Source organism: Crocuta crocuta, unplaced genomic scaffold (genome assembly GCF_008692635.1).
Source record: "Crocuta crocuta isolate KB4526 unplaced genomic scaffold, BGI_CrCroc_1.0 scaffold190, whole genome shotgun sequence".
Lineage (NCBI taxonomy): Eukaryota > Metazoa > Chordata > Mammalia > Carnivora > Hyaenidae > Crocuta > Crocuta crocuta.
This window is the reverse complement of record NW_027527955.1, coordinates 9,634,823-9,658,970: the sequence shown is the minus strand read 5'-3', so window position 1 is coordinate 9,658,970 and position 24,148 is coordinate 9,634,823. Positions and strand designations below refer to the sequence as shown.

At 46.6% G+C, this 24,148-nt stretch overlaps 1 protein-coding gene across 1 annotated transcript; it reads right to left on the bottom strand.

Moving 5' to 3' along the window:
• Positions 1-795: 795 nt before the first annotated feature.
• Positions 796-20,993, bottom strand: CUNH13orf42 (chromosome unknown C13orf42 homolog). The gene is made up of 4 exons (XM_077752668.1): positions 20,577-20,993; positions 3,231-3,363; positions 2,145-2,385; positions 796-970 (listed from the first exon to the last, which is right to left on the bottom strand). The coding sequence occupies exons 1-4, from the start codon at positions 20,991-20,993 to the stop codon at positions 796-798; spliced, it is 966 nt and encodes a 321-aa protein (XP_077608794.1).
• Between the last annotated feature and the right edge of the window lie 3,155 nt (positions 20,994-24,148).

The following is a 24,148-nucleotide window of genomic DNA, read 5'->3' as shown; positions in this document are numbered from 1 at the left end:
CCTAAAGAACTCGAGGATGTTGATTTTCCCTTTTAGTAGGGAGGGGAGAGGCACAGCCTGCCATAAACTGGCCGTATGGGTGTCTTCAAGGATATTCTGGACAATAATTAGAAGAAAAGCACCACTCATCTCCCTCCATCCCCAACCCACCACCTGTGGGAAGTAGAGCTGGGTTTCGGGCTGAGAGAGATAGTGTGGTCCCAAGGCAGGGGCCTGGGACACTCCTTCCCAATGCCAGGGCACTAGACCCATCTTCAGTATAATCCTGCAGAAGTTTCTAGAAGTTTCTAAAACTGTGAAAGTGTTAGTGCGGAAGGAGGTGCTTCCTGAAGTGTGTTCTGCACAAAAGAAGGCAACCTCTGTAATCAGGGTATTTCTGAGCCCTGTAGAGACAGGAACCACCTTTCTGAAAACTTTGGCCAGAGAGCCATGGGTGGGCTCATTTCCTGTACTGAGCACAATGTTAGCAGCCACGTGGACAGATGCACAGAGAACTGAAACAGGCCAGGGGAGGCCAGGGAGTGAGCCTGGACACTCCCACTCCCTGCTAGGAGACTAGCTGGGCTGTAACTACCTGCTAACTGCTGTCCCAGGAGAGCCAGACTCCAGAATCTCCTAAGGCTGGTTCTCTGGGAGGCCGCACGTGTGTTTGGCACTAACTGGGCACCAGCAGGCAGTGCCGATGGGCTCATGGGCTTGACTTTGTTCCAACTTGCATTTTTAATTCTACCAAACACTTGTGCTACTGTGAAGCAGCCACCTTCTCAGGGATCTAGCTGAATGGCCCAAAGGGCCTCAGGGCACGGTTCGCTCCCACAGTTTCTCTCGAAGCAGCCACTGCCCTCTGGGGTTCTCTGTCTCATGGTAGTCCTCCCCCGTAGACGCCGAGGGCTCCAGGGCAAAGAGCTCTGCATCCCACTCCATGTCTTCTCCTGAAAAGTTGAAGAGGATCTGTCTGGGGCTTCCCAGGCTGGAAGGGAGGAATGAGGCAGAGGGTTTAAGTTTGGTGTGGCTGGCTGCACAGAGAAGCCATGTTCTGATCCACTATTCCAATGGAGACCATCAGATGCTCCCGGGTGCTGGGCCATGTGGAGGACAAAGCAGTATCACCATGGGGGCTGGACCCTGGGCTGGCCTTGAGGGGGAAGCCTGGATGATTGGATGATGAGGGCTGGGCCCTGGTTTCAGTACGTCCAGTACATAGTCCATTATTATGGGAGGAAAGTGCTATTTAGAAAAGCTCTGAATCCATCAGAGTTGAATGGCTCTTGTACAAACCTGAACCTAGATAGACCCCCTTCTGCTGTGAAAGGTAAGGTCCCTACAGCATGGGCTGCACTGGCCAGAGCAAGAGAGCACTTACTGCTCCGCATGAGTAGTCACAGGAATTTGGAGGCTAAAGATGGGAACTAGTGTTGGGAGAGTTGGGTCTGGAGGGAAAACGGCCGAGAGATGATGGCAAAGTGGCCAGGGGGAGCCCGGCCAGCAAGTTCTCCATCTACGGCCAATGCTTTTCCCAGGCAGGGGCATCTGATTATTCTGGTGTTGGTTCCTTCTTGGTGCTATGCCCTCCTCAACCCTAAACTCTCATAAAAAATTCGTAGCACACAGGGTGTCAGTGGCACGGGGTGGGAGGGGGGGAGCGGACAGTGAAAGAGAGTGGCACAGAGCATGCAGGCTAGGTAGTCCAGAAGGAAAGGCAGGGAGATCCAGAGCGGAAGTCACAGTTAGGAGACAGCAGTGAACCACGCTGGAGTATATCAATAGACTAAGGGGAAACAATCGTTTAATTTTTTGTTAATGTTTATCTATTTTTGAGTGAGAGAGACAGCACGAGTGGAGGAGGGACAGGGAGAGAAGCGGACAAGAACATGAAGTGGGCTCTATGCTGACAACCTAATGCGGGGCTTGAACTCACAAACCATGAGATCATGACCTGAGCTGAAGTTGGACACTCAACCGACTGAGCCACCCAGGCAGCCCTAGGGGAAAAAAATAAATCTTTAACCAAGATCACCTTCCCCCAAAATCTATAAAAATCATTTTTGGTAGATAGAATGGGGACTCAAGGCACCTTAAGAACTACCCCAGGACTCTGGAGGACATGAAAATATCTCGGCTGTACCATTGGTCCAAGCACTTACTTTTTTTTGCAGGCTTTGGGCTTAAATTTCAAGGTGTTGAACGCCCCTTCCACAGCCTTGGGCAAGTAAATGGGGTGCCTCTCAAGCCTCCTCTGGGTGCCAAAGGTCCTGCACTCCATGCTCCTTCGAAACTGGCCATCTGTCGTGTGCACAGTATGCCCAGCAATGTCCTCAGAGTGCCGGCGCGGTGCCCTCAGGATCCAGTTGGAATGCAAGCTGTGTTCCCGGGAGCTGGTGGCCACTGGAAGAGACAAGCAGGGGCCCGGGGAAAGGAGGGACTCGCCATCAGAAAGGAGCAAGAGAGGGTGACCCAGGCTGAGAACCTCCGACAAATGCCTGGATACAACAGCAGATGCTTAGAAAGGCTGGGACAGGCGAGCATGGGGGGAGGGGGATGATCTGACCCTGCAGTTATAGGGTAGGGATATGGCAGAATGTGTATGAGTCCAGAGCCGGTCCTGTGGACGGCGCCAAACTAGCTCAGGCAGAGTCAAAAGACAGATTTTTAAAAAGTTTCTCTGTCCCTTTGTCTTCTTTTAAAACAAAAAACTAGTGAAATACACATAAAATTTACCGTCTGAGCCATCTTCCGGCGTGCAGTGCAGGGGTGTGGAATATATTCACATTGTTGAGGGACAGCTGTCCAGTCTTCACCTTGCAATGCTGAACCTCTATCTTTCCACGCATTAACACCAGCTCCCCTCCAATCCCTTTCTTTTAATGATTTTATTTTTTATTTATTTTTAAAAGATTTTTTAATGTTTATTTAAGAAAGAGAGAGAGAGAGAGAGAGAGAGAGCACTAGTGGGGGAGGGGCAGAGAGAGAGGGAGACACAGGCTCCAGTCACAGAGCCCAAAGGAGAGTCTTGAACTTGTGCACCGGAGGTCATGACCTGAGCCAAAGTTGGACGCTTAACTGACTGAGCCACCCAGGCGCCCCTCCAATCCCCTTCTTGACCCATTTGTCTCAGCTTTGGCCAGTGGACTGCATACTTGTCCAAATATGGCCAGGGTAGGCTGGGTGCCGGCAGCTGGGACAACTAAATCAAGGAGCCCAGAGAAGAGCGAGGCCCAGTCTGGGCCTACAGANATAGGGAGGGTCAGCCTCAGTGGCCCTCGGCCTCTTCTCTGTATCCAGCTCTGCAATGATGGAATCAAAGAAGGCCATGGCCTCCGCCACATCCGCGCTGAACTGGGAGTACTTCTTTGTGGTTGCTTTCTGCTAGAGGTGAAGGGCAGGAGGGAGAGAGTAGCCAGAGCCAGCCGCTGAGGACCCACACATAAGCAAGCCACAACCGCCAAAAAGAACTCCTTGTTGCCGAAATTAATGCGTGTGAGGTTATGAATTTGCAGAGTTTAAAAGGTAAATTTGAGTAAGTGCCCTGTGGAAGGAAGGTGAATGCCCCGGCCTCACAATTTACCTCTCCAGTTACCTCAAGGAGAGACGAATAATAAGAACTACCTCTTTCTAGCTCAGGGACTGTTATTGATCTGGAAGCAAAATACTTAGTCTTCCTTTGGACTTTTTCCCTGCTGGTAAGCAGTTAGGGGACCGTTAGGAGATCATACAGCTTCTTAGGAAGGAAAGAAAGGACAAGGTGCCAGAAATGCTCTGAAAGAGTTGTCAGTACCTAAAGTGGCCAAGTTAGGCTCAAGCCATGGAATAAATTGAAAAGAAATTAATATGATTGTTTGAAAAGTATATGGAATAAAGGCGCCTGGGTGGCTCAGTCAGCGAAGCCTCCGATTTCGGCTCAGGTCATGATCTCACAAGTCCTGAGTTTGAGCCCCAAATGGGGTTCTTGTGCTGGTAGCTCAGAGCCTAGAGCCTGCTTCAGATTTCCTCTCTCTCTCTCTCTGTCCCTCCCTTGAGAACTAACATACCTTCCTATTTCTCATTTATTTATTTATTTATTTAGAATGTTTTTATTTATTTCTNCCCTGTGCATCAGCTCTCCTGTATCCCTTGGGTAAATTCCTAGCAGTGCTATTGCTGGGTCATAGGGGAGTTCTATTTTTAATGTTTATTTATGTTGAGAGAGAGAAAGAGAGTGAGTGAGCAGGAGCAAGCAGGGAAAGGGCAGAGGGAGAGAGACACACACAGAATCCCAAGCAGGATCCAGGCTCTGAGCTGTTAGCACAGAGCCCAATGTGGGACTCAAACCCACGAACTGTGAGATCATGACCTGGAACTGTGAGATCGTGACCTGAGCTGAAGTTGGATGCTTAACCCTAGAGCCACCCAGGTGCCCCTAGACTAGTCTTTCTTTAAATTCATAACTGCAAAAAGTTTTTACCTTGAAGTTGATTTTTGCTTTTGTTTCCCTTGCCTTAGGAACTATATCTAGAAAAATGTTGTTACAGTGATATCAGAGAAACTATTGCCTGGACTCTCTTCTAGGGTTTTTATGCTTTCAGGTCTCACATTTCGGTCTTTAATCCATTTGGAATTCATTTTTGTGTACAGTGTTCGAAAGTGGTCCAGTTTCATCCTTTTCATGTCGCTGTCCAGTTTTCCAAGCACGATTTATTGAAAAGACTTATCTTTTCTCCATTGTGCAGTCTTGCCTCCTTCATCATAGATTAATTGACCCTATAACAATGGGTTTATTTTTGGAGTCCCCGTTCTGTTCCGTTGATACATGCGTCTGTTATTGTGCCATGTTGTGGGCATTTTTAAAGGGGGGATGATATTAAAAGTAAATATGATTAAATTACAGACTGGAATGTTGGGAAATAAAATGATGACATCTGTCTGTACATACAAGATGTTGGTGAAATGCATGCATTTTGTACTACTAGAAAATCTTTTTAAATAGTGGGGTTTTTCCTTTTATATTTGTGAGGGGCTTTCTTGGGGAAAATTTTAAATAAGCATAACATAGACTTACATCTTCTCTGTGAAAAGTGGAAAACTATCCACATATCCTTCAATGAGCCCACTGAAGTAAAAGCAGGGAGAGCAGGAAAAAGAAGCCCCTAATGACAAAGAGAAAAGAGGGGCCACGAGGGAAAGAGATATTTCCAAAAGCCTCTGGCAGTTGCTAAGCAATTGAAGAGGGCAAGCTGATGTAAAAGAGCAAAAGGACCAGACTTCCAGAACATCATGGGTCAGGGAAGCACCTAAAAGGAGTACAGTTTGACCCTCGGGAACAGGAAATGCACCAGACTTGGCGACACCAGGTACATCAAGGCTTGGGAGTGGGACGCAGGACTGAAACTTGAAGGGCTGGTTGGCCGTCTGTATGAGCCCAGCAGGTCACCTCACCAGGCGTCCTTCCTTCAGGCCAGTGACAGGAGGACTCATCCCTGACGGCAAGTCAATATTCTTGTCCTGCCTCTGTTTCTTCTTACTGGTCTCTCCGCCTTGAATATCTCATGGAGCTGAGTCCTATTCATCCATCAAGACTGGCTGGGTCAACACATTCTCCAGGTAGACCACCCCTCTCCTGGGCTGTTCTCTCCTCTAGGCTCTATGGTCTTCATCCCTACCTAATTCTTCTATGACACATATCATTTTAGAGATTTTTTTGTGAAGTGAAAAAGTGAGAAACAATGAATGGGGAAAGCCACACAATCTGAACTGAACCCCAAAAGGAAGGATAAATGTTATTCAATAGGAGTACAAAGTCTGTAGGTCTTTGTATCTCAGAACCCATGGAGAGAGCACCTCTACATCTCTGGCAGCGACTTCCATCAATGTTTGGCTTAATACAAGGGTCTCAGTCTTACATGTGGGCATTGCATTCTTTTTTCTTGAGGGGGGTCACCCTACAACATGATCTAAGCTCTTCATTCTGTAGCGTCTTCAGGAAGTAGACTTGGGCCAGCAGCTCAAAGCAACCTGAAACAGCTGCTTTCATTTATTAAAGAGTTTAGAAAAGAGTCAGGTTTGGTGTCTTAACCACCAATGAGCTCAGAAACCAATGAGCTCACCACCATCAGTTACATTGATATGTGTCCTTGACTGTGGCCTCTTGTACATCTCCAGAACCTTGTCATGTTTTGTCCTTTGAGGATCACATTTTCAAATTAAGAAATAAATCACTACCATATGTATTGCCATCTTACCCACTGTACTTTCTGTCTATCAAAACTAGTGGACAAGAGCCCTTTCAGCTCCACGCTTGTTGGTTATTCCCACCAAATACTCAACTATACTGCTTGTTTCCAAAGCCTCAAGCTTTAGGATTTGAGACTGAGGTCTCCCTCCAATGCCTTGCCCTTTATACCAGGCTAAGAAGCAATTGCCTTCTGGGGACACCTCAGCCAGCTCTGGAGGCTCTGCTCTTCCAGATCCCACTTCTGGAGTCTCTGCTGGGCCATCCACTACCCTGCCATTATAAAACTTGCTTCTGTTAAAAGAGCTTATGGATCCTGGTGTGTCCGGAGAATGAGACATTGGTGACATTATCTGTGGCTGACCCAGACATACCTGTGTGACCCAGTCTCACCCTAAAGGAGAACTTTTCCCACTTGCCCCAACTGCCTTCATCAGGTCCCCCCAGGCCCTTCATGGGATAAAGTTGGAGCATAAATAAATATAAATGAAGGAATAATTGCTTTCCTTCCTTAGCCCTGTCTTCCTTCCCTGCAAGTGAAAGCGGCATCGCTGGAATGAGTCTGAGAGCCTGGCCTAGGAGACGGTGATGGTATACCTCTCCCGCATCCTTGTCAGGGTGGTTCCATAACCGGGGAGCCCAATTCCAGTGGGACATTAGAATCTCCTGGGGTGCTGTAAAAGAAGGTCTGTACCTAGCCCTTTCCCAGACCAGTTAGTTCAGACAATCAAGTGATCCTAATACACAGCAATTGTGAACCACAGCTCTATAGGGGTCCGAGCATCAGGGACAGAACAAAGGCACCCACAAATCCCCACCTTAAGGTATTATTTAGGATAGAAATCTTAAGTGCCAGTCATATTCCCTGGCTTTTCAAGAGCAGACAGGAATGTCTCTATCAAGATAAGGACACAAGGAACAAGACTCCAAGGGATAGAACACAGGTCATTGAAGAAAGAGGACAAACGCCCTGGATTTCAGGGCCCAGATCCCCTGTGTCCTCTGCACATGGAGGGCCAAGTAAAGCAACTCCGTCCGCCCTCTGATCCTCTCCCCGTACCAGCAGGGAGTATACAGCATCCCCCACAGGGATGTACCCAACATCTACCTCTTGTCCCTGTCCCCAAACTTGACCTAAAATCACCTCCTGGGGAGGCATCCCCTCTCCCTGTATTCACGCAACTTTGTTTGCTTCCTGGGTTTAATGTTTGCCATTCACCTCCGCGAGACTTCATGTTGGGTGTATGCCAAGTTTCTTGTTTATCTCTCCATTGTTAACTTTTGAAAATATAAGCACATGTGAACTTACATTTGTGTTTACCCACTTTAAAAAAAAAAACAAAAGGTAGCCCACAACATACCACTGTAAACACTGCTTTCTTCACTCAGTATATCCTGAGGATTACTTCCCAGCAGAGGAAGAGATCCTCCTCGTCCCTGGTAAACCTGCCTATCGCTCCAGTGTGCAGACTCACCATCTAAATAAGCCACAGTGCCCTGCTGTCAGATCTTTGGCTTCTTTGTAATCTTTTGCTGTTCAAGGTAGTGCTATGTGCATATATCATCTTGCATTTTGCCAGTAACACCCCAGCTTGGGGTAGGCTTCTAAGTAAGTACCCAGCTCTCTGTGTACGTGCTTCATGGAGAGCATGGTAAGCAGCAAGTGACCCGGCAAGTCAGTTACATGGCATTTGGTTCACAGAGTTTCTATTATACTTTAGAACGTACACTTTTACGTGTCTCCAAATGGACGCTGCAGCGATTTTTCTGAGTACCGAGGCTGAGCTACAAGTCTGTTCTCCCCGGGCCTTTCCAAGTGCTGGTTTAAGCCCAGACTGATTCTAGCTTTTTGTTTTTGCCTCCCACAGCTTCCGTGGGCCTTTTCCCCCTCTACTACCACATTCTCTCGCTAGCACAAGAGTGACAACTGAGGCGCAGGGTTCAAGCCACAGGCTAATATCACAGCAGAATCCACTTTACAAGGAGGTAGTTGTACAAAATGGGACATGAATCATCAACACTCCTGGGAGGAGTGTGATACAGTTACTGTTCCCTCTCTGAATTTGGAAGTCCAGATACAAGAGGACTGCTTCACTTCCAGTCTTGACTTTTTCCTAGCCCAGAACTTTTTTTTATGTTTATTTATTTTTGAGAGAGAAAGAGAGAGACAGAGCATGAGCAGGGGAGGGGCAGAGAGAGAGAGAGGGAGACACAGAATCAGAAGCAGGCTTCAGGCTCTGAGCTGTCAGCACAGAGCCCAGTGTGGGGCTCAAACCCATGAATGGTGAGATCAGTCCTGAGCCGAAGTTGGACGCTCAACCGACTGAGCTACCCAGGTGCCCCATCTAGCCCAGAATTTTTTAACTACTTCTTTGGAAAGGCTTCCTCTTGCACCTGCTCAGGCCCCAGTTCACAGGGCTCATGTTCCTTTGATATGGGCCCCACAGCAGCCCCAGGGAGAAGGAACCTGGTCTGAAAGCATCTGGATTGCATTGCGGACTCCAATCCCATTTGCTTTTCACATTTAACCTCCAGTGGCCTTGAGGTTATCATTTTCCAAGCCTCCCTGAACCAGCCCCCTCACACCAGGCCTGGGTCTCAGATTACTTTTCCCAGATAGAGCCCTTTGCATTTTCCCAAACCAAACTCCACTGCATTTCTCGTCTAATTTCTGAGTCCCTCGGTGCAGTTTATGATATTTTTCTGCCTTTCATATCAGCTGCCACCCTGCCTGCTTTCATCTGCCATCTGGGGTCCTGGCTTTCTCCAATTTGTTGTTGTTCTTCTGGGATCTCTCAGTATTTGTCTATGAGAAGTCTGGATTCTCCAAAAACTTCCGGTTGTAAACAGTAAGATTTTGTCAGAGGTTAGAGTCGGGGTTCCTTCTAAACCCACCCAAAGCCAAGATGGCCGCCACTAAACATCTACCTTCCTCTCACCTGCCCTGGTTGGGCGTCCCCCTCACATCCTCAGGAGGGCCAGCTCCTATGTCACCTCCCCTCCCTGCAGCACACAGACCTGGCATATCTTACCTCTTCACATGTTCTGTGTGGTGTGGATAGTCCACTACACCACATTGGATTATGTCCTCAGTAGCCCCACACTAGACCACTGATCTTTCACCTCTTCCTTGGCAATGCTTTGTCAATTAACACTCACAGATACGACTCTTGTGATAGATGCTCACCACCAGCCACTGCCTATATGAGCTAGGTTGTATACACAACCTATATACACAACTCCCGACATTCTGATTGAAACTCTACCTGTTTCTCTGCCAAGAAACTTCGACACACCAGTGTGGTTCAGACAGTTATGTGAAGTTTGCAGCCTGAGACTGTGGGCTGTGTCAGGGCAGACACGCTGCCTTTTCACCTATGAATGCCGAGCACCTGTTTCAGTGCTTGGCACAGGGTAGTAATTATTCATTGAGTGGATGAATATATGCTACATACATGCCATTACATAATGTTTATATTCTTGAATCAGTTTGCATGTTACTAATGTGTCCTTTGGGATTTAACTTGGCAATTTTTAAGAACTCTATACTCCTTATTTTTATGGAGTACTGATAATACTCTCTAGAGCATATAATATCTGGAAATATGAATGTCAGTATACCGTGATGAAATTTCCAGGACCAAATGTGGAACTAGTCTGGCTTGGAGAGATCATTTTTCCTCGGACCATTCAGCTGGGTGAAATTAAATGCAAAACAGCTCAAGTTTATTCACAAGCAACTTAATATTACCAAAAAGAAAAAAAAAAAAAAAAAGAGCTTTTGAGGATTTTGAGGACAGACCCTAAAAGCTCTAATACATCTTCTCTGCCTTCTGTCGTCTTGGAATGCATATTTAAGACCAAGTCCAAAGTGATAACTTACCTTTTATATTCCAACACCTAAGGAAGTGTATACCTAATCGAGGGGTAGTTGTAAAGAAAGAATGGATGTTTATGATACAGGAACTGAGCTATGAGAAGCAAAGAAAAGGCAACTTAGAAAAAAGTACAATCATTGAAATTTAATTACATACATACATATACCCATATACACCTTTTCAACAGATAAGCTAAATGGTACCCTCGCCTGAGCTGAAAAAAAGACTGGCAAAGTAGACAAGAAAGCTGAGAAAGTCACTCCAAAGAGATAAAAAGAAGGAAAAATGTTGTCACAAAGTTTAGGATAACTCAACTCCGGCATTACCTATCAAAAATAACATTACAATCATTTTGGGAGTATAGGCACACATCGCCTGTCTTTGACATTAGAGATTGTAGACTCACAGGTTGATAGGTTCAGTTTGTTTTCTCACTGCTTTTTCATCTTTAGACCATTATTTCTTTTGCCAACAGCTGGTAGCTGCTCACCTTACATGTCATCTAAATGATCATCCCACTGAGTAAAAAAATTGGCTCACAATTATCAGTTAGAAGCCCGATTAAATTGAAAGAATAACCTTGACACATACTACCAAGCCTACACGTACAGCAAGTGAAACATTACAATCCGGTGAGAGAAGGGATGGATTTGTCAATAAATGGTGTTGAGAAACTTTGCCACTGGGGAGAACTCAAGTTGGATTCTCACTTCCCACTTCATGTCAAAATACATTGCTGATTGACAAAAAAGTTGGGTTTTTAAAAATGGAACTACGAGGGCACCTGGGTTCCTCAGTCATTTCAGCATCTGATTCTTGGTATCAGCTCAGATCTTGATCTCTCATCTTCATGGGTTCAAGCCCCGCATTGGGAGCCTGCTTGGGATCTGCTCTCCTTCTCTCTCTACCTCTCCCCTACTCATGCTATCTTTCTCTCTCAAATAAATAAAATAAATTTTTTAAAAAACTCAGTGAGAGGGAAAGAATCCATAAAATATAATATTAACTAAAGGATTATTAAGAAGTATATGGTATAAACCAAATTTAGTAAATTCATAGATACACATACATTAGGGTTGTCAAATTTAGCCAATAAAAATATAGAATAGCAAGGGAGCCAGGATGGCCAAGTTGGTTAAGTGGCCAACTCTTGGTTTTGGCTCAGTTCATGATCTCAGTTTGTGGGTTTGAGCCCCACGTCAGACTCCTCACTGACAGCATGGAGCCTGCTTGGGATTCTCTCTCTCTCCCCCTTGCTCTCTGCTCCTCCCTACTCACACTCTTGCTCTCTCTCAAAACAAATAAACAAAAACAAAAACAAAAAAGCAAACCATAGGACAGCAGTTAAATTTCAATTTCACATAAACAATGAATAATTTTTTAATATAAATATATACCAAATATTGCATGGACATAATTATACAAAAAGAATTCCATCACTTATCTTAAATTCAAATTTAAATAAGCATCCTTTTAGCTGACAACCCTAATATACGTATATGCAAATATACAGGAAATAAATGATTGAAAGAAAATATACCTAAATATTTTATAGTGACTATCTCTAAATGGTAAGATTCTAAGTCATTTTTATTTTATTTCTTATATTTTTCTGTGTTTTATACATTTCAGCTAAAGAGCAAATATAATTTTATCACCCATTTTTTTTAAGTTTAAACAGTGTCCTTTTGATGGTAAATTCTGAGCTATTACACACTGGATGTTTTCATATTAGGATATGATTCCATATAAATATATTCAAACTATATTCTACGCCTCTAAAAATAAGAGAAACATTTCCACTAAGTGAAAACAACAGAACTACTACTTTTCTTTATCTTCCACCAAATTTTGCAACAATTTTCTTCTTAATCCTTCTTAAAATACAGTCGGAGTTTCTCAGCTTGTTGGTTTATTGAATGTCTGCTATGTGCTTGGAGCCATGCAAGAGGTTGGAGGTAAAAAGATAAATAAGGCACAGTGGCCCCACTCAGTGAGCTCACAGCCAGTAGCAGAAATAGCAAATGAACAGACAATTACAGCACTGGGTACTGAGTGCTGGGTGCTGGGTGCTACACGTTAAGATGAGGGTCAGACACAGGAGGAGGGGGAGTCCACTGTCTTACACTGTGGATGTGAGAAATGGCTTCCTGGGGAAATAATGTCTCTGCTGTTAAAAGGCAAGAAGAGAGCCAGGTGTACAGGGTGTGGTGAAGAGGGAAAAGGGAGGAGGAAGTACTATTTCTAGGCTGAGCAAACAGCACGTGCCTGGGAAATAGATTGGGGAGTATAATCACCCATCCTGTAGGTCTAACTGAGAAGGGCTACAGGAACTATGTGCTTTCTTATCAATCATTATTATACTGTTTGTCATCTTGTAGAGAACTCTGCCAAGCAAAATAGAATATTCCTTGCAGCTCATATTGAATTAGTACTGCCTTTCAAATCTGCAAACCAGACATAGGCCAAGTGATAGAGACTTTCCCGGTAACTGGTGCTCACAGAAAACCTGCATTTTAATATTGCTGTGTTTGCATAAAGTCTTCCCAATAGATCTGAAAAGTAATTCCTAGAGGTGTAAAAATAGATCTAGAACCTACTTTCTATCCCATATGAAATTATATAGACATATTATACATGGATGACTTGGAGTCTTTTGAGATGAATTGGATTCGGATCCTCCTGCCATAGAGGAGAAAGAATCTTCTATTTGCTGTTGACATGGTCTTATTTGATGAAGCAGGATTGGATGGCCTCAATAGAAAACTGATTCTGAAAACAAACTATGGCCAGAATAAAACTACTTTAAATAAAAATCAATTTCTTTTGGCAGGCATTCTCTAGAATTCCGTTGGTTCTTTTTAAACCATTGTAGCAGATGAATTTCTTTAGCTGGAGCGAGGTGGGGTGGGTGCAGGGATGGGTATGCATCTGCAGCTAGTTCGTCAAGGCAGACATATCAGGAATCCAAGCTGCTCAGAACCAAATGATTCATAGAGAATTAATAACATTTCTTCTGGTTGTGGTGTGTGACTGATATTCCTGGCTTTGGAAAATGACCAACCCAAACCATCTGGGCAGTGTTCCTTGGGTCACTGCAGCCAGTCCTCAGCTGCCTCCGTGGGCCAGCCTAGCCTCTGCGGCCAGCCTCCCTGAGGCCACCTCGACTGGGGTCCACTGACATGGCCCAGTTCTCATAGAGGCAAGGATGCCTGCTGTGGACCTGTTTACCTGGCCCTAACAATGCGGGGAGCTGTCCTTAGAACCCCAAATGCTAACAAGGACTCTGGTCAGAGTCAACAAAATCTCAAACTGTTCCTCTTCACCACCCATCAAAACCCAGGCTGCCTGAGCAGCCTGTACAAAAGGAAGGAAGCTCTGACATGCGCAGCAATAGGGATGAAACGTGGAAACATGCGGAATGGCGGAAGCCACTCACAGAAGGATGAATACTGTACGGTTCCATTTAGAAGAGATTTTTAGAGCAGGCATAGCCGTAGAGACAGAAAGTAGAAGTTAGGGGCGGGAGGAGCAGGACAATGGAGCATTATTGTCTCTTGGATGGAGACTTGCTGTCCGGGTGATGGAAAAGTTCTGGAAATGGATAGTTTCACAACAGTGTGCATGCGCTTCATGCCGGGGAATTACACACTTGAAAATGGTTAACGTGGTCAAGTTTTTTGAAGTTTATTTTACTAGAAAAGGCTTTTACACTTTAAGAAATAAAGAAATAATTGTCAGACCTTATGTAAAAGCATTCTCCTGATTCCTAAATGAAATATTTTTAGAGCCTCCCTGACCTCTTAATGGATTCATTTTCTAGTGTGCTACTAATACATTTCATAAAGGTTCTAAAAATATATTAACTCAGGCTTACTAGTCTCTTGGGTGAATTATTGTGGGCGTATATAAACAGTCATTTGGAAAAATTCATGAAAGAATAGTGTGAAGAACTCTGGTTATTGTCTGATGAGTAACAGCTTGAAAGGTGCCTACATTTCTCTTCAAAATAAATTTATATAATATCATCCAAAGAGAAACAGTTTCTTTTTTTTATTTTTTATTTTTTATTTTTTTACATTTATTTATTATTGAGAGACAGAGAAAGACAGAGCATGAACCGGGGAGGGGCAGAGAGAGGAGGAGACACAGAATCTGAAGCAGGCTCCAGGCTCTGAGCTAGTCGTCAGCACAGAGCCCGACACGGGACCTGAACCCACAAACCACGAGATCATGACCTGAGCCGAAGTCGGTCGCTCAACTGACTGAGCCACCCAGGTGCCCCAAGAAACAATTTCTTAAGAATTCATTCATTGCATTATACTTCATTACCCATAATCAGGACACTCAAAAGCACTCATTTAAGGCACTCATTTAAGGTGCTAAGAAGTACCATGTTGACTTTGGTACGTATTACGTTTATTTTGCCACACACACACACACACACACACACACAACTGAAATAGGTGATGAAATGTTCTAGAATTAGATAGTGGTGATGGGTTGCACAATTTCGAATATACTAACCACCGAGTAGTACAGTTTAAAGGGTGAGTTTCATGGTATGTAAATTAAAGCTGTTATTTCAGAAAACAAATCCAAGCTGAGAGAAGTGGCTTTTATGAGGAGTGGAAAGAGAGAAGTCAAATAGCCCAGCACCCCTCCCCGCAGCTGGAAGAAATTTCCTAGAGAACCAGGGGAGGAGAGAAACACAGAGCAGAGGCCGGTCACGTCCCAGACAAGACCCCAAAACAGAGTGCAAGGGGAGCAATTCATTTTCAGGGATGCTGATAGAAGAGGGAAAAATAGCCAGAAACATAACAGGATAGCTTTTTACTTTTCACAGACCTTTTCTCTCATGAATGCACCACGCCTTCAGGGGATTTTGACAAATATCTTTGGGAGAGCATGGGGTTCATCCGTGCCTGTGGCATCTGAATTCTCTGCTGGATCTGAAAGGGACGGGCAGAGCTTATGTGCCCAGGTGCCACTCCCCGGACCCTCACTAAGATGCAGTGCAGGGCTGTCACAGCAGGGGCTCCGAGAAGTCGCCACCATACACAACGTGTGTACTGGTTTATTGCCTTAGGTCTCCCACAAGAGTGACCACCCATGAGGACAGGGACTTTGACTTGCTCACCCGTATTTACAACAGTTCCTGGCACACACCCTTTTGCTGACAACAACAATATACATTGATGGACAATGGAAGGAAGGAAGGAAGGAAGGAAGGAAAGGAAGGAAGGAAGTTGTTACATAAATATTATTGAAGGTATTAGAAACCACATCACACATGGTTCTCTCATCAGGACCCATATGAGCAATTGGGGACTTACAGCTGGAAAAAAATTTCCTTTCCACTAACCAAAGGGTATGATTCCTCTCAGAATTTTTCAGTGAGTCCTGCTCTTTCTTTATTGTAGCGTCCAAGAGATGCAGAACCAGATCTAAAGCTCATCTATAGCCGCTGAGTTAGCTGTATAATCTGCATAGTCTTTTGAATGTTCCTGATTTTCTGTTGATGTTTTAGTGCCTCCCAACTTTTCAATTTCTGCTGCTACTCTTTCTGCTGGTATGTGGCTCGCCTGAGATACTTAGAATGAGTTAGGAAGAATGAAAAGCTATTTCTTTTGAAATGATTTGAGGACACAATCTGTCCCATCGTGAACTTGTAGCTGTGTTCACACTGTTTACCCAGCCTTCTTCCTCGTGCAAGAGTAGGCACTACAAACTCGGAATTTCAATGCTACAGAGACCAAGAGTGAAATTTGGACTCGGAAGTAGCCATGTGAAGGGAAGCTGAAGGGAGAGGGAGGGAAATTTGACTCCTGGATTGTGGAGGGGAGAGAACTTGATGTGTACCTTCTGGGCATGCTTCTGGCCTAGGTTCCTCCTGGACAAGGGAGTCCTAAGCCATTCAGTCCCCATGAGAGAGCTTTGCCCTAGTACAAAATCTGGGTGGAGTAGGAGGCTGGTTCCTCTCCGATGACCCTCCTTGACCCAGGTGTGCAGGCTAAAGAAGCCTGCTTACCTCATCCTGAGGTGCACACTCCCCCATCAATATTTATTATACAAGCTCAAAATGCGTTTTCTGTCTGAGAGGCGCTGTGGCTACATTGACCAGAGTGTGAGCTCTGGCACACACACTGGGTTCAAATCCTGGCTCTCTCTTCATCAGGTGCACAACCTCACATAAATCACTTAATGTCTGACCCCGTTTTCTCATCTGTAGAATGGACTAATTAATACTCAACATGCTGGGTTTAGAGGATGATTAGAAGTCAGGAATGATTGCTGATGGTTCCTGATTGTGCCTGGGCTGTGGCAGAGGAGCAGCGGTGACGGAGGAGGGGGCGGTGTGTGGAGGAGATTGGCAACACTCCTCTTCCCTGACAGGAACACCTGAGGTGCCCAGGGCAGGGGCTGACTGGCTTTGCCTTATTGGTTCGGAAACTCTATGTTCCAGGACAGGACCCATTTCAAATAGGCTCTCCTTCTGCCGCATGAATGTTACACTGTGTTGGAAATTCTTTTTTATTTTAATGCTTTATTTATTTTTGAGACAGAGCATGAGTGGGGGAGGGGCAGAAAGAGAGGGAGACACAGAATCCGAAGCAGGTTCCAGGCTCTCAGCTGTCAGCACAGAGCCCGATGGTGGAGCTCAAACTCACAAACCTTGGGATCATGACCTGAGTTGAAGCTGGACACTCAACCGACTGAGCCACCCAGGCGCCCCTGTGTCAGAAATTCTAAACAATGAGTCTCAAACTACAGCTCATACCGAATACTGACAACAAAAGTCTTCAGATGTGGGGTTTTTGTTTTGATTTCAAAATGTTGTAAAATGTGCGTTTCGCTCATTTTTGTAATGATCTCCTATTTTGAGGGAGAAACAGATTGTCACGGAGCCTGGCCACGACCTCCCCATGCAGGGGCCCAGGCGGGGCTTCCCACACCCACCCCAGGCTTGCCTCACTTCTGGCCTGTGCTCACTTCCTCCTCCCATCTATGCACGTGGGGACATCCAGTCTGTCTTATCTCCAAAGCTGGGACAGCACACTGGTTGGCACCCTGGTGTGTAACGCCTTAGACATTGTTCTCCCATCCAAGTACTAACCAGGACCGACCCTGCTTAGCTTCCGAGATCAGACGAGATCGGGTGCGTTCAGGGTGGTATGGCCGTAGACGCCTTAGACATTGTTAACATTTCAACAGGCTCTGCTGGAATGCCTTCGTCTGGGGTATGAGAAACCGTGGGTCTTGACCTTGTAGTAACTTGTGAAATAAACTGAGTGTGTCATGACCAACATTAGAAACAAGCAAGAATAGTATAGAATATTTTGTAAAAACATCAGAGGACCAAACAGAGAACAGGAATACGTGTATTTCATGAAATTTTTGTTTTGGTTGTTTGTATTGAGTCAACTGGGTCAGTACCTAAAATATATTTCTTTTTTTTTTTTAATGTTTTAATGCTTGTTTATTTTGGAGAGAGACAGAGCACAAGCGGGGAAGGGACAGAGATAGAGAGGGAGACACAGAATCTGAAACAGGCTCCAGGCTCTGAGCTGGCTGTCAGCACAGAGCCTGATGCGGGGCTTGAACCCACAAACCGTGAGATCATGACCTGAGCTGAAGTCGGACGCTTAACCGACTGAGCCACCCAGGTGCCCCCTTACTGAGGGTTTTAAGTGGAACAGTCTAAAAGCCATTATCTTTACAGAAAAGAGAGACAGACAGGGGAACTTAAGTTCTGTGGCCAAGGCTGAGGGCTGGTATCTGTGGGGAGGGAGAGAAGGTCTCCGCATGGTGCTGTGGTGCCCAGAGAACACTGCTCACTCCCCACATGAGGGCCAGCTCTTCCAGAATCTACGCATGGAAGACCAGACTTTAAAGTGTATAAAGCATCCATCAGCGACCAAGAAGTATTCCCTGCTGTGCTCTGTGGATAGAAGAATGGCCAAGATACTGTTTCAACTTTACCAAGCTCACCAGAGTGGCCGCCATCTTCCAGAGGAGACACACGTGCTAACAAGCCACAGTAGGGTGGGATAACTGCTAGAACAGAGATGTGTGTAGACTAATGTTGGAGAAGAGAAAAGGCTAGCTCTGTGGAGGGCTGTCCTTATTTCCCAGGGCCGTCAGAGCAAAGTACCACTAACTGGGCCACTTAGCGCGACAGAAACTTATTGTCTCAGTCTGGAAGCCAGAAGCCTGAGACCAAGATCTTGTCAGCGCCATGTTCTTTTTGAAGCCACTTCCAGGGCTCACCCAGCTTCTGGGGGGCCCTCAGCATGTGCCAGCCAACTTCAGACCTCGCCCGGTGGCCTCTGTGTGTATGTGGCCCAATTTCCCCTTCTTATAGGGACCCCAGTGGTGTCAGATTAGGGGCCCATCCTAACACTTGCAATCAATCTAATTACATCTGTAATCAGCCTATTTCAAAACAAGGTTACCTTCTGAGGTACTGGGGGGTTAGGACTTCAACATATGATTTTGGGGAGACACAAGTCAGCACATTGCAGCGGGTCAGGGGAAACGAATGTTGTTTGCCCTAAATCTGAGCATCAGTGTGCATTTCCTACCAACACAGGAAGGTGACAGCATTCCAGAAGAAAGGACCTCTCTGGTCCCCTCTGGTCCCCCTGCCATGCACAGAACCAGGCAGCCACAGGCCACCTTGCTAGCCTCGGTGATGGCACCCATTATTTCTCCAGCACACCCAGCACACAGCTCTTTCTTGAGGGGCCAGGAAGGAGACTGCTTGTCTGCAGGTGGATAAAAAGTCTCCTGCACCTTCCATTTCAGAGTTAGTAAACACTGGACGACCTAATAAGTGCCAGGTCCTATCACGGGCAGGGTATTGCTTTTTCCTCACAAGGTGTACGCTTATTTCCATTTGTATGCTACAGAAACGAAGGCCCAGAGAGGCCAATGGAACTTAAAGGCACACAGTGGGTGAATTCAGAACTAAAATTCAGTGTTAGCTGACTGCCTTCAAAGCCATTTTAAAACCTTTTTTCTGGTTACACCATGGCAAGAGGCACCTCCTGAGGACATCCATGCTTTGTGTCATTCCCTTGACAGCCATTCCCATTTGGCCGGAGCTGGTTACTCTGCCCCTAGCCCTTCTTGTATCTTCAGACAGCTGAACTATAAGAGGAGCGCATGGACGAAGGGAAGTAGGCTTTATGAAGAGAGAAGGCCATTGGTTCAGGAAAATGTAGTGCCTGGAGGGAAGCTAACCGGGATCTAGAACCCCAGGATACTCAAGCTGGGAGTCCAGAACCCACTGCAGCCCTTTCTGTCATGGGAGGTAACCCCAAAGGAGGGGTGTCAGGCTCACACTTCTACAGCTGGCTGGCCACGGATTCAGTCCTGGAACCCAAGGGTAGGTACTGAGACACTGACATACTTTGGGAGTTGAAGTGATTATTTCAGCTGCCCCCACCTGGGATAAAATACAGACAGTAGAAACCAGCAGGGTGAGACCAAGCCCTAGAGATTTGAGAGGCGGCCAATCAGTCATTCAATGTTAATGAGGCTTGCTCAGCCCTTAGGACATACTGTAGGGAAACGGGATGTGGGAAAGACAGGTCTGCTCGGAGTACCATGGAGCCCAGTCATCAGGAAAACATCTGATGGGAACTTAAAACAGCCTGAAACCTCAGGCATTTGAAAAAAAAAAAAAAAAGGGTTTGAGGAATGAAGGAATGAGTCACCTAATGAGTTGAAGGTCCTATCGGAACAGGTCATCCAGTCTGAGCTCGCTTAGCTGTGACACGGGAGTTTCTCCTGCCTGACCTTCCGGTATTGTTAGATGGCCCCAAGAAAGATGATGTGTACAAACACCACGGTAAGTGTAAACAGCAAGATCACTGACAGTTACTTCTTGCACTCATTGCCCGCAGGGTGTGTCTGGGCCTGAGGCCTCCAGGGCCCAACAAGGTCATGCAACCTCCAGGAAGCCACGGGCACCCTCGAGGCTGTGCCTGAGTTCCCAGCATACCCGGAGCCAGAGGTATAGACAGAGCAAACCCTCCAGTTGCTCGGCTCCCATGCAGCCAAACACCTAGCTAGTTGAGAACATCTAAGGCTCATGAAGATTTTGCTTTTCACTGGGATTTTTAGGTGCCACGCTAGCACTCTCTCATCCATAAAGTGGGTGGTAAATGACAGAGGTACAATGCCTACACAGGACCACCTGACACCAAGGCCCAAGCCCTCCCCACCCAGGCTGCTCTGTCCATACCACTAACTGCTCTTCCCCATCACCTCCTCCTGAAAAACAATCAACTTGGTACCGGTGACCTTCCTCAGGCCGAGGAGGTGGCCGCGGAGAGTCTTAGGATGACTGAGCCATTGTTCAGAACGTGCAGGCTAATTAGGCTGTGCGTGGACGGGAAAAGGGGGGGAGGCGAGCCAACTTTCCAACCAGCATCTAGGCTCTTGGAAGAATTCTCATCTAAACCGTGCATCTCAACAGCGCTTACCTTTATTTCCTTGGAGGTGGACTGGCCAGGGGCCTTTTCCGCCCTCTTGGAAGATTTGGAGGAGGTAGAGGAGACGCCCTGGGCGCGGTGGGGCTTCAGGTCCTGGAGGCTGCTGAGATACTTCTTCCGCAAGGCCAGCAGCTCCTGTAAGTACTGCAGACAGTCCTGGGTGCGAGAGTACATCCACGCCCGGTCGCCTTCGTGCTGCATGTAGTACAGGCTGGTGTCCATGCTGCTGGTGCTTTTGTACTTCTTTAAGGACTCGCTGAACTTCTCCCCGTGGTCCCCGACCACGTACATGGAGCTGCTGCGGATCAGCCTCACGGCCGGGCTGGCTCTATCGTAGCAGGAATTCTCGGCCACCTCCGCCTTCCTGTGCGGGCCGGAGTTAAAGAGGGAGTGCAGCTTTCTGAGCATAGTGCTCGAGTTCCCCGTGCGGGTGCCTTCCAGCTGCCTGCGCCGTGCCACTTGATCTAGCTGGGGGCAGAGGCGCCAACGCGCGGGCTTCTTGCCATCTGCCTGCCAGGAGGCCTCGGATCTCTGGAATCCCAGGGAGCGCGGGCTCGGCCGGCCGGGCGAGCTGCCTGGGCTTCTCTCATGGGGGGGACATTTACATCCAACAGCCAAGATGCCATCAAGCACCCGGAAATATGAGGTCGTGCCCTGGGAGCTTAAAAGCAAGGGCCCAGGCTGCCTTTGGGCACTACCAGAGGCCAATCCCTTCTGTGCCTTTCCATCGAAGGCTCTGGCTGGACGTGGAGAGGGCAGCAAAGCCTTTCCTGCTCAGCTATTTTCTTTCCTGTTCCTTTTCCATTTCTGGACGTGGTCTCACCCCGCCCGATTTGATCTGGGTGTGGACTTTTTACGTTTCCACCTTGGCTGACCTGGCTCTGGTCCCCAACGCCTCGCGTCCAAAATGGAATCCTACTTCGCAGAAGCACCGTGAAGCCAAAAGTCGTGTGTTGGCTCAAGGTAAAACCCAGTCCCCTGAGCGAGGCCAGGGTGGACGCGGCCCGGGCCGTTGGCAGGAGGCTCTCAGATCGTCGATAAGCTGGGCCCTGAGCAGGCACGCCAGCGTCCTGGAGGCGCCTGGCCCTCCCGTAATGAGACCTCGCCGCAGATACCGGATAGCCGTCCATTGTGGACACAGGAGGGTTCAGATATCGGGACCACAACTTTGTGCACAAAAGCCTCAGTGAGCGGAGGGTGGCCCTGTATGCAGGGCAGTCCCATTCTTTAACTTGAACACATTTTCATTTAAACAGACTAGTTATAATCAGACACAAACTGTTTTTCCAGGAGCATCATGTGAATACATTAGAATCTCAGGGATGTGCCCCACGAGGATCTTTCTCAGGCAAATGGCAAACGTGATTATTACATTCATTTCTCTACATAGTCTGTGTCTCTCCCAGACTCCACTCAGAGGGCTGTAGCCTCTGAATCTCTAGCACAGGCATTTGCTTAAGCTGGGATAGGTGTTAGCAGAAGACGGTGAGACCCCAGACATTGTATGGGAAGTGTTCCCAGATGTGTGTAGCAGCATGGTTTATTTTTGCTGGGTTTTTGTTTTGTTTGTTTGTTTGTTTGTTTGTTTGAAAGAGAGGGAGAGAAAGCGTCAGTGATGTTTGTCAGATACTCAGAGAAAATTAATGTTTATATACTGCTTCAGAGCAATAACTATGCTCTTTGAAATGTAGCTAGCAAAGGGCATTGTAAGTATATTTGTATTGAGCACATCTTCTGTATGTGACCTTATAGGCACCATGTTGAGATGACCTGGAATGTGCAGGGGTCCTTAACGTTGTACATTAGCAGAGTGCATCAGGGCTAATCAAATGTTTCCATACACATTGATTTACTGAACCATCATGGCTTCCTTAGGAGAGAAGTGTCCTTCCTGTTGTCATTATTGGTCCTCAATTCACAGATGAAGGTGAGCCTGGAGCAGTTGGGAGATGTCTAAATTGGTGAGTGAGAAACTTGTCCTCAGACCCAAACCTCCTTCATCAAGCTTGTGACATCACACACTCTGAGGTCTCTGGAGGGGAGGGAGTCTCTATCCTGCCCATTTCTCTGGATCCACACAAGCATGATATCAGAGCACTTAGGATAGAGAAGAACTGACAGAACTTCTTCCTAGAGGAATCCAGGGACTGTGACCTTTCCCAGCCACTCATCATAAGTGGGCTTATGATGATACTAATTCTACATAGATTTAGAAAAAGTTTAAATAGATAAAAAATGAAGTCTAGGGGTTCCTGGGTCATTCAGTCAGGTAAGCATTTGACTTTGGCTCAGGTCATGACCTTGAGGTTTGTGAGCCTGAGTCCTGCATCAGGCTCTGTGCTATAGCTCAGAGCCTGGAGCCTGTTTCAGATTCTATGTCTCCCTCTCTCTCTCTCTCTCTCTGCCCTTCATCTGCTCGTGCTCTGTGTCTGTCTCACAAAACTAAATAAATGTTAAGAAACAATTTTTAAATAAACTCTAATCAATATCATATCCAGAACATCCCAAGAACCTAACTTCTTGAGCACAAAGAGAATGAAACTATCTTCCTGTATATTTTTCTCCTCTCTGCTCCTACTTCCCATCTAAGATTCTTCATGAGGACCAACCTTATGAAAAAAAAATTGATAAGACAATTCTAGTGACATCACTAGCAGAGCATTTCACGAAAACAAAAGAACAGGACATTGGCAGTAGGCACAGCCCAGCTAGCTGACTCTCACCTCCTTATCAAAGCAGCTCGAAGCCTCCTCTCTCTCCAGAGCTCCTGCTCAGAGAGTTGAAGGGAGAGGGTACTTTCTCCCTACAAAAATACTGGTCTCTGTTCAAGAAAATTCATCTTAAGTAGTAAGATGTCTTTATACCTGCCTTTATACCTCATTTAGGTTTTCTCATAGCCTTCAAAAGAAATGGGTATAAAATCACCTTGTGGTCTTAAAAATTATATTTCCAGGACACTACAAAGGCCCATCAAATCCCAATCAGGCACCCCAGGTTTGACTCTTCCATTGCATCCTGGAGAATACGGGGCAAGCACGTAAGGGGGGAAGGCCCTTCGGCCTGCGTCCTCACCCCCCAGCCCAGCCCCTCACACCAGCCCTGCCGTGCAGAGGAAGGAGCCAGCTGGTCCTGGAGCTGAGTTCCTCACTCAGCACAGAGCACACCTAGTCTTTGTGTAGGTCTCAAGAGACTTGTGCCTTGACTAGAGCCCCTGAGAATGGGCATAAGGTGACTCAGTGTATCAAACCTTGCTTGATTCCAGAATTTCTCAAACTGCAAGGGCAGAATCCCAAGGCAGCAGCAGAGAGGTGCAGAGGGACCCAGAGGGTTCCTTCCACGTCCATGCCAATGCCAGGTGATGGTGACCATGGGAGGGAGGTGCAGAGGAGAGAGTTGGAGCTTCACACCGGCCTAGTCTGTGGTGCTAGAGCGGCCACCATGCTTGTGGCCCTGGGAGCAGGGCAGGTGTCTAGAAAGAATGCCAGCATAAGCCTCCCTCAAATCAGGTCTGGGTCACAGGTCTACCACCTCCCAGCCTAGGAAAGCTATTTAAACTCTGAGTT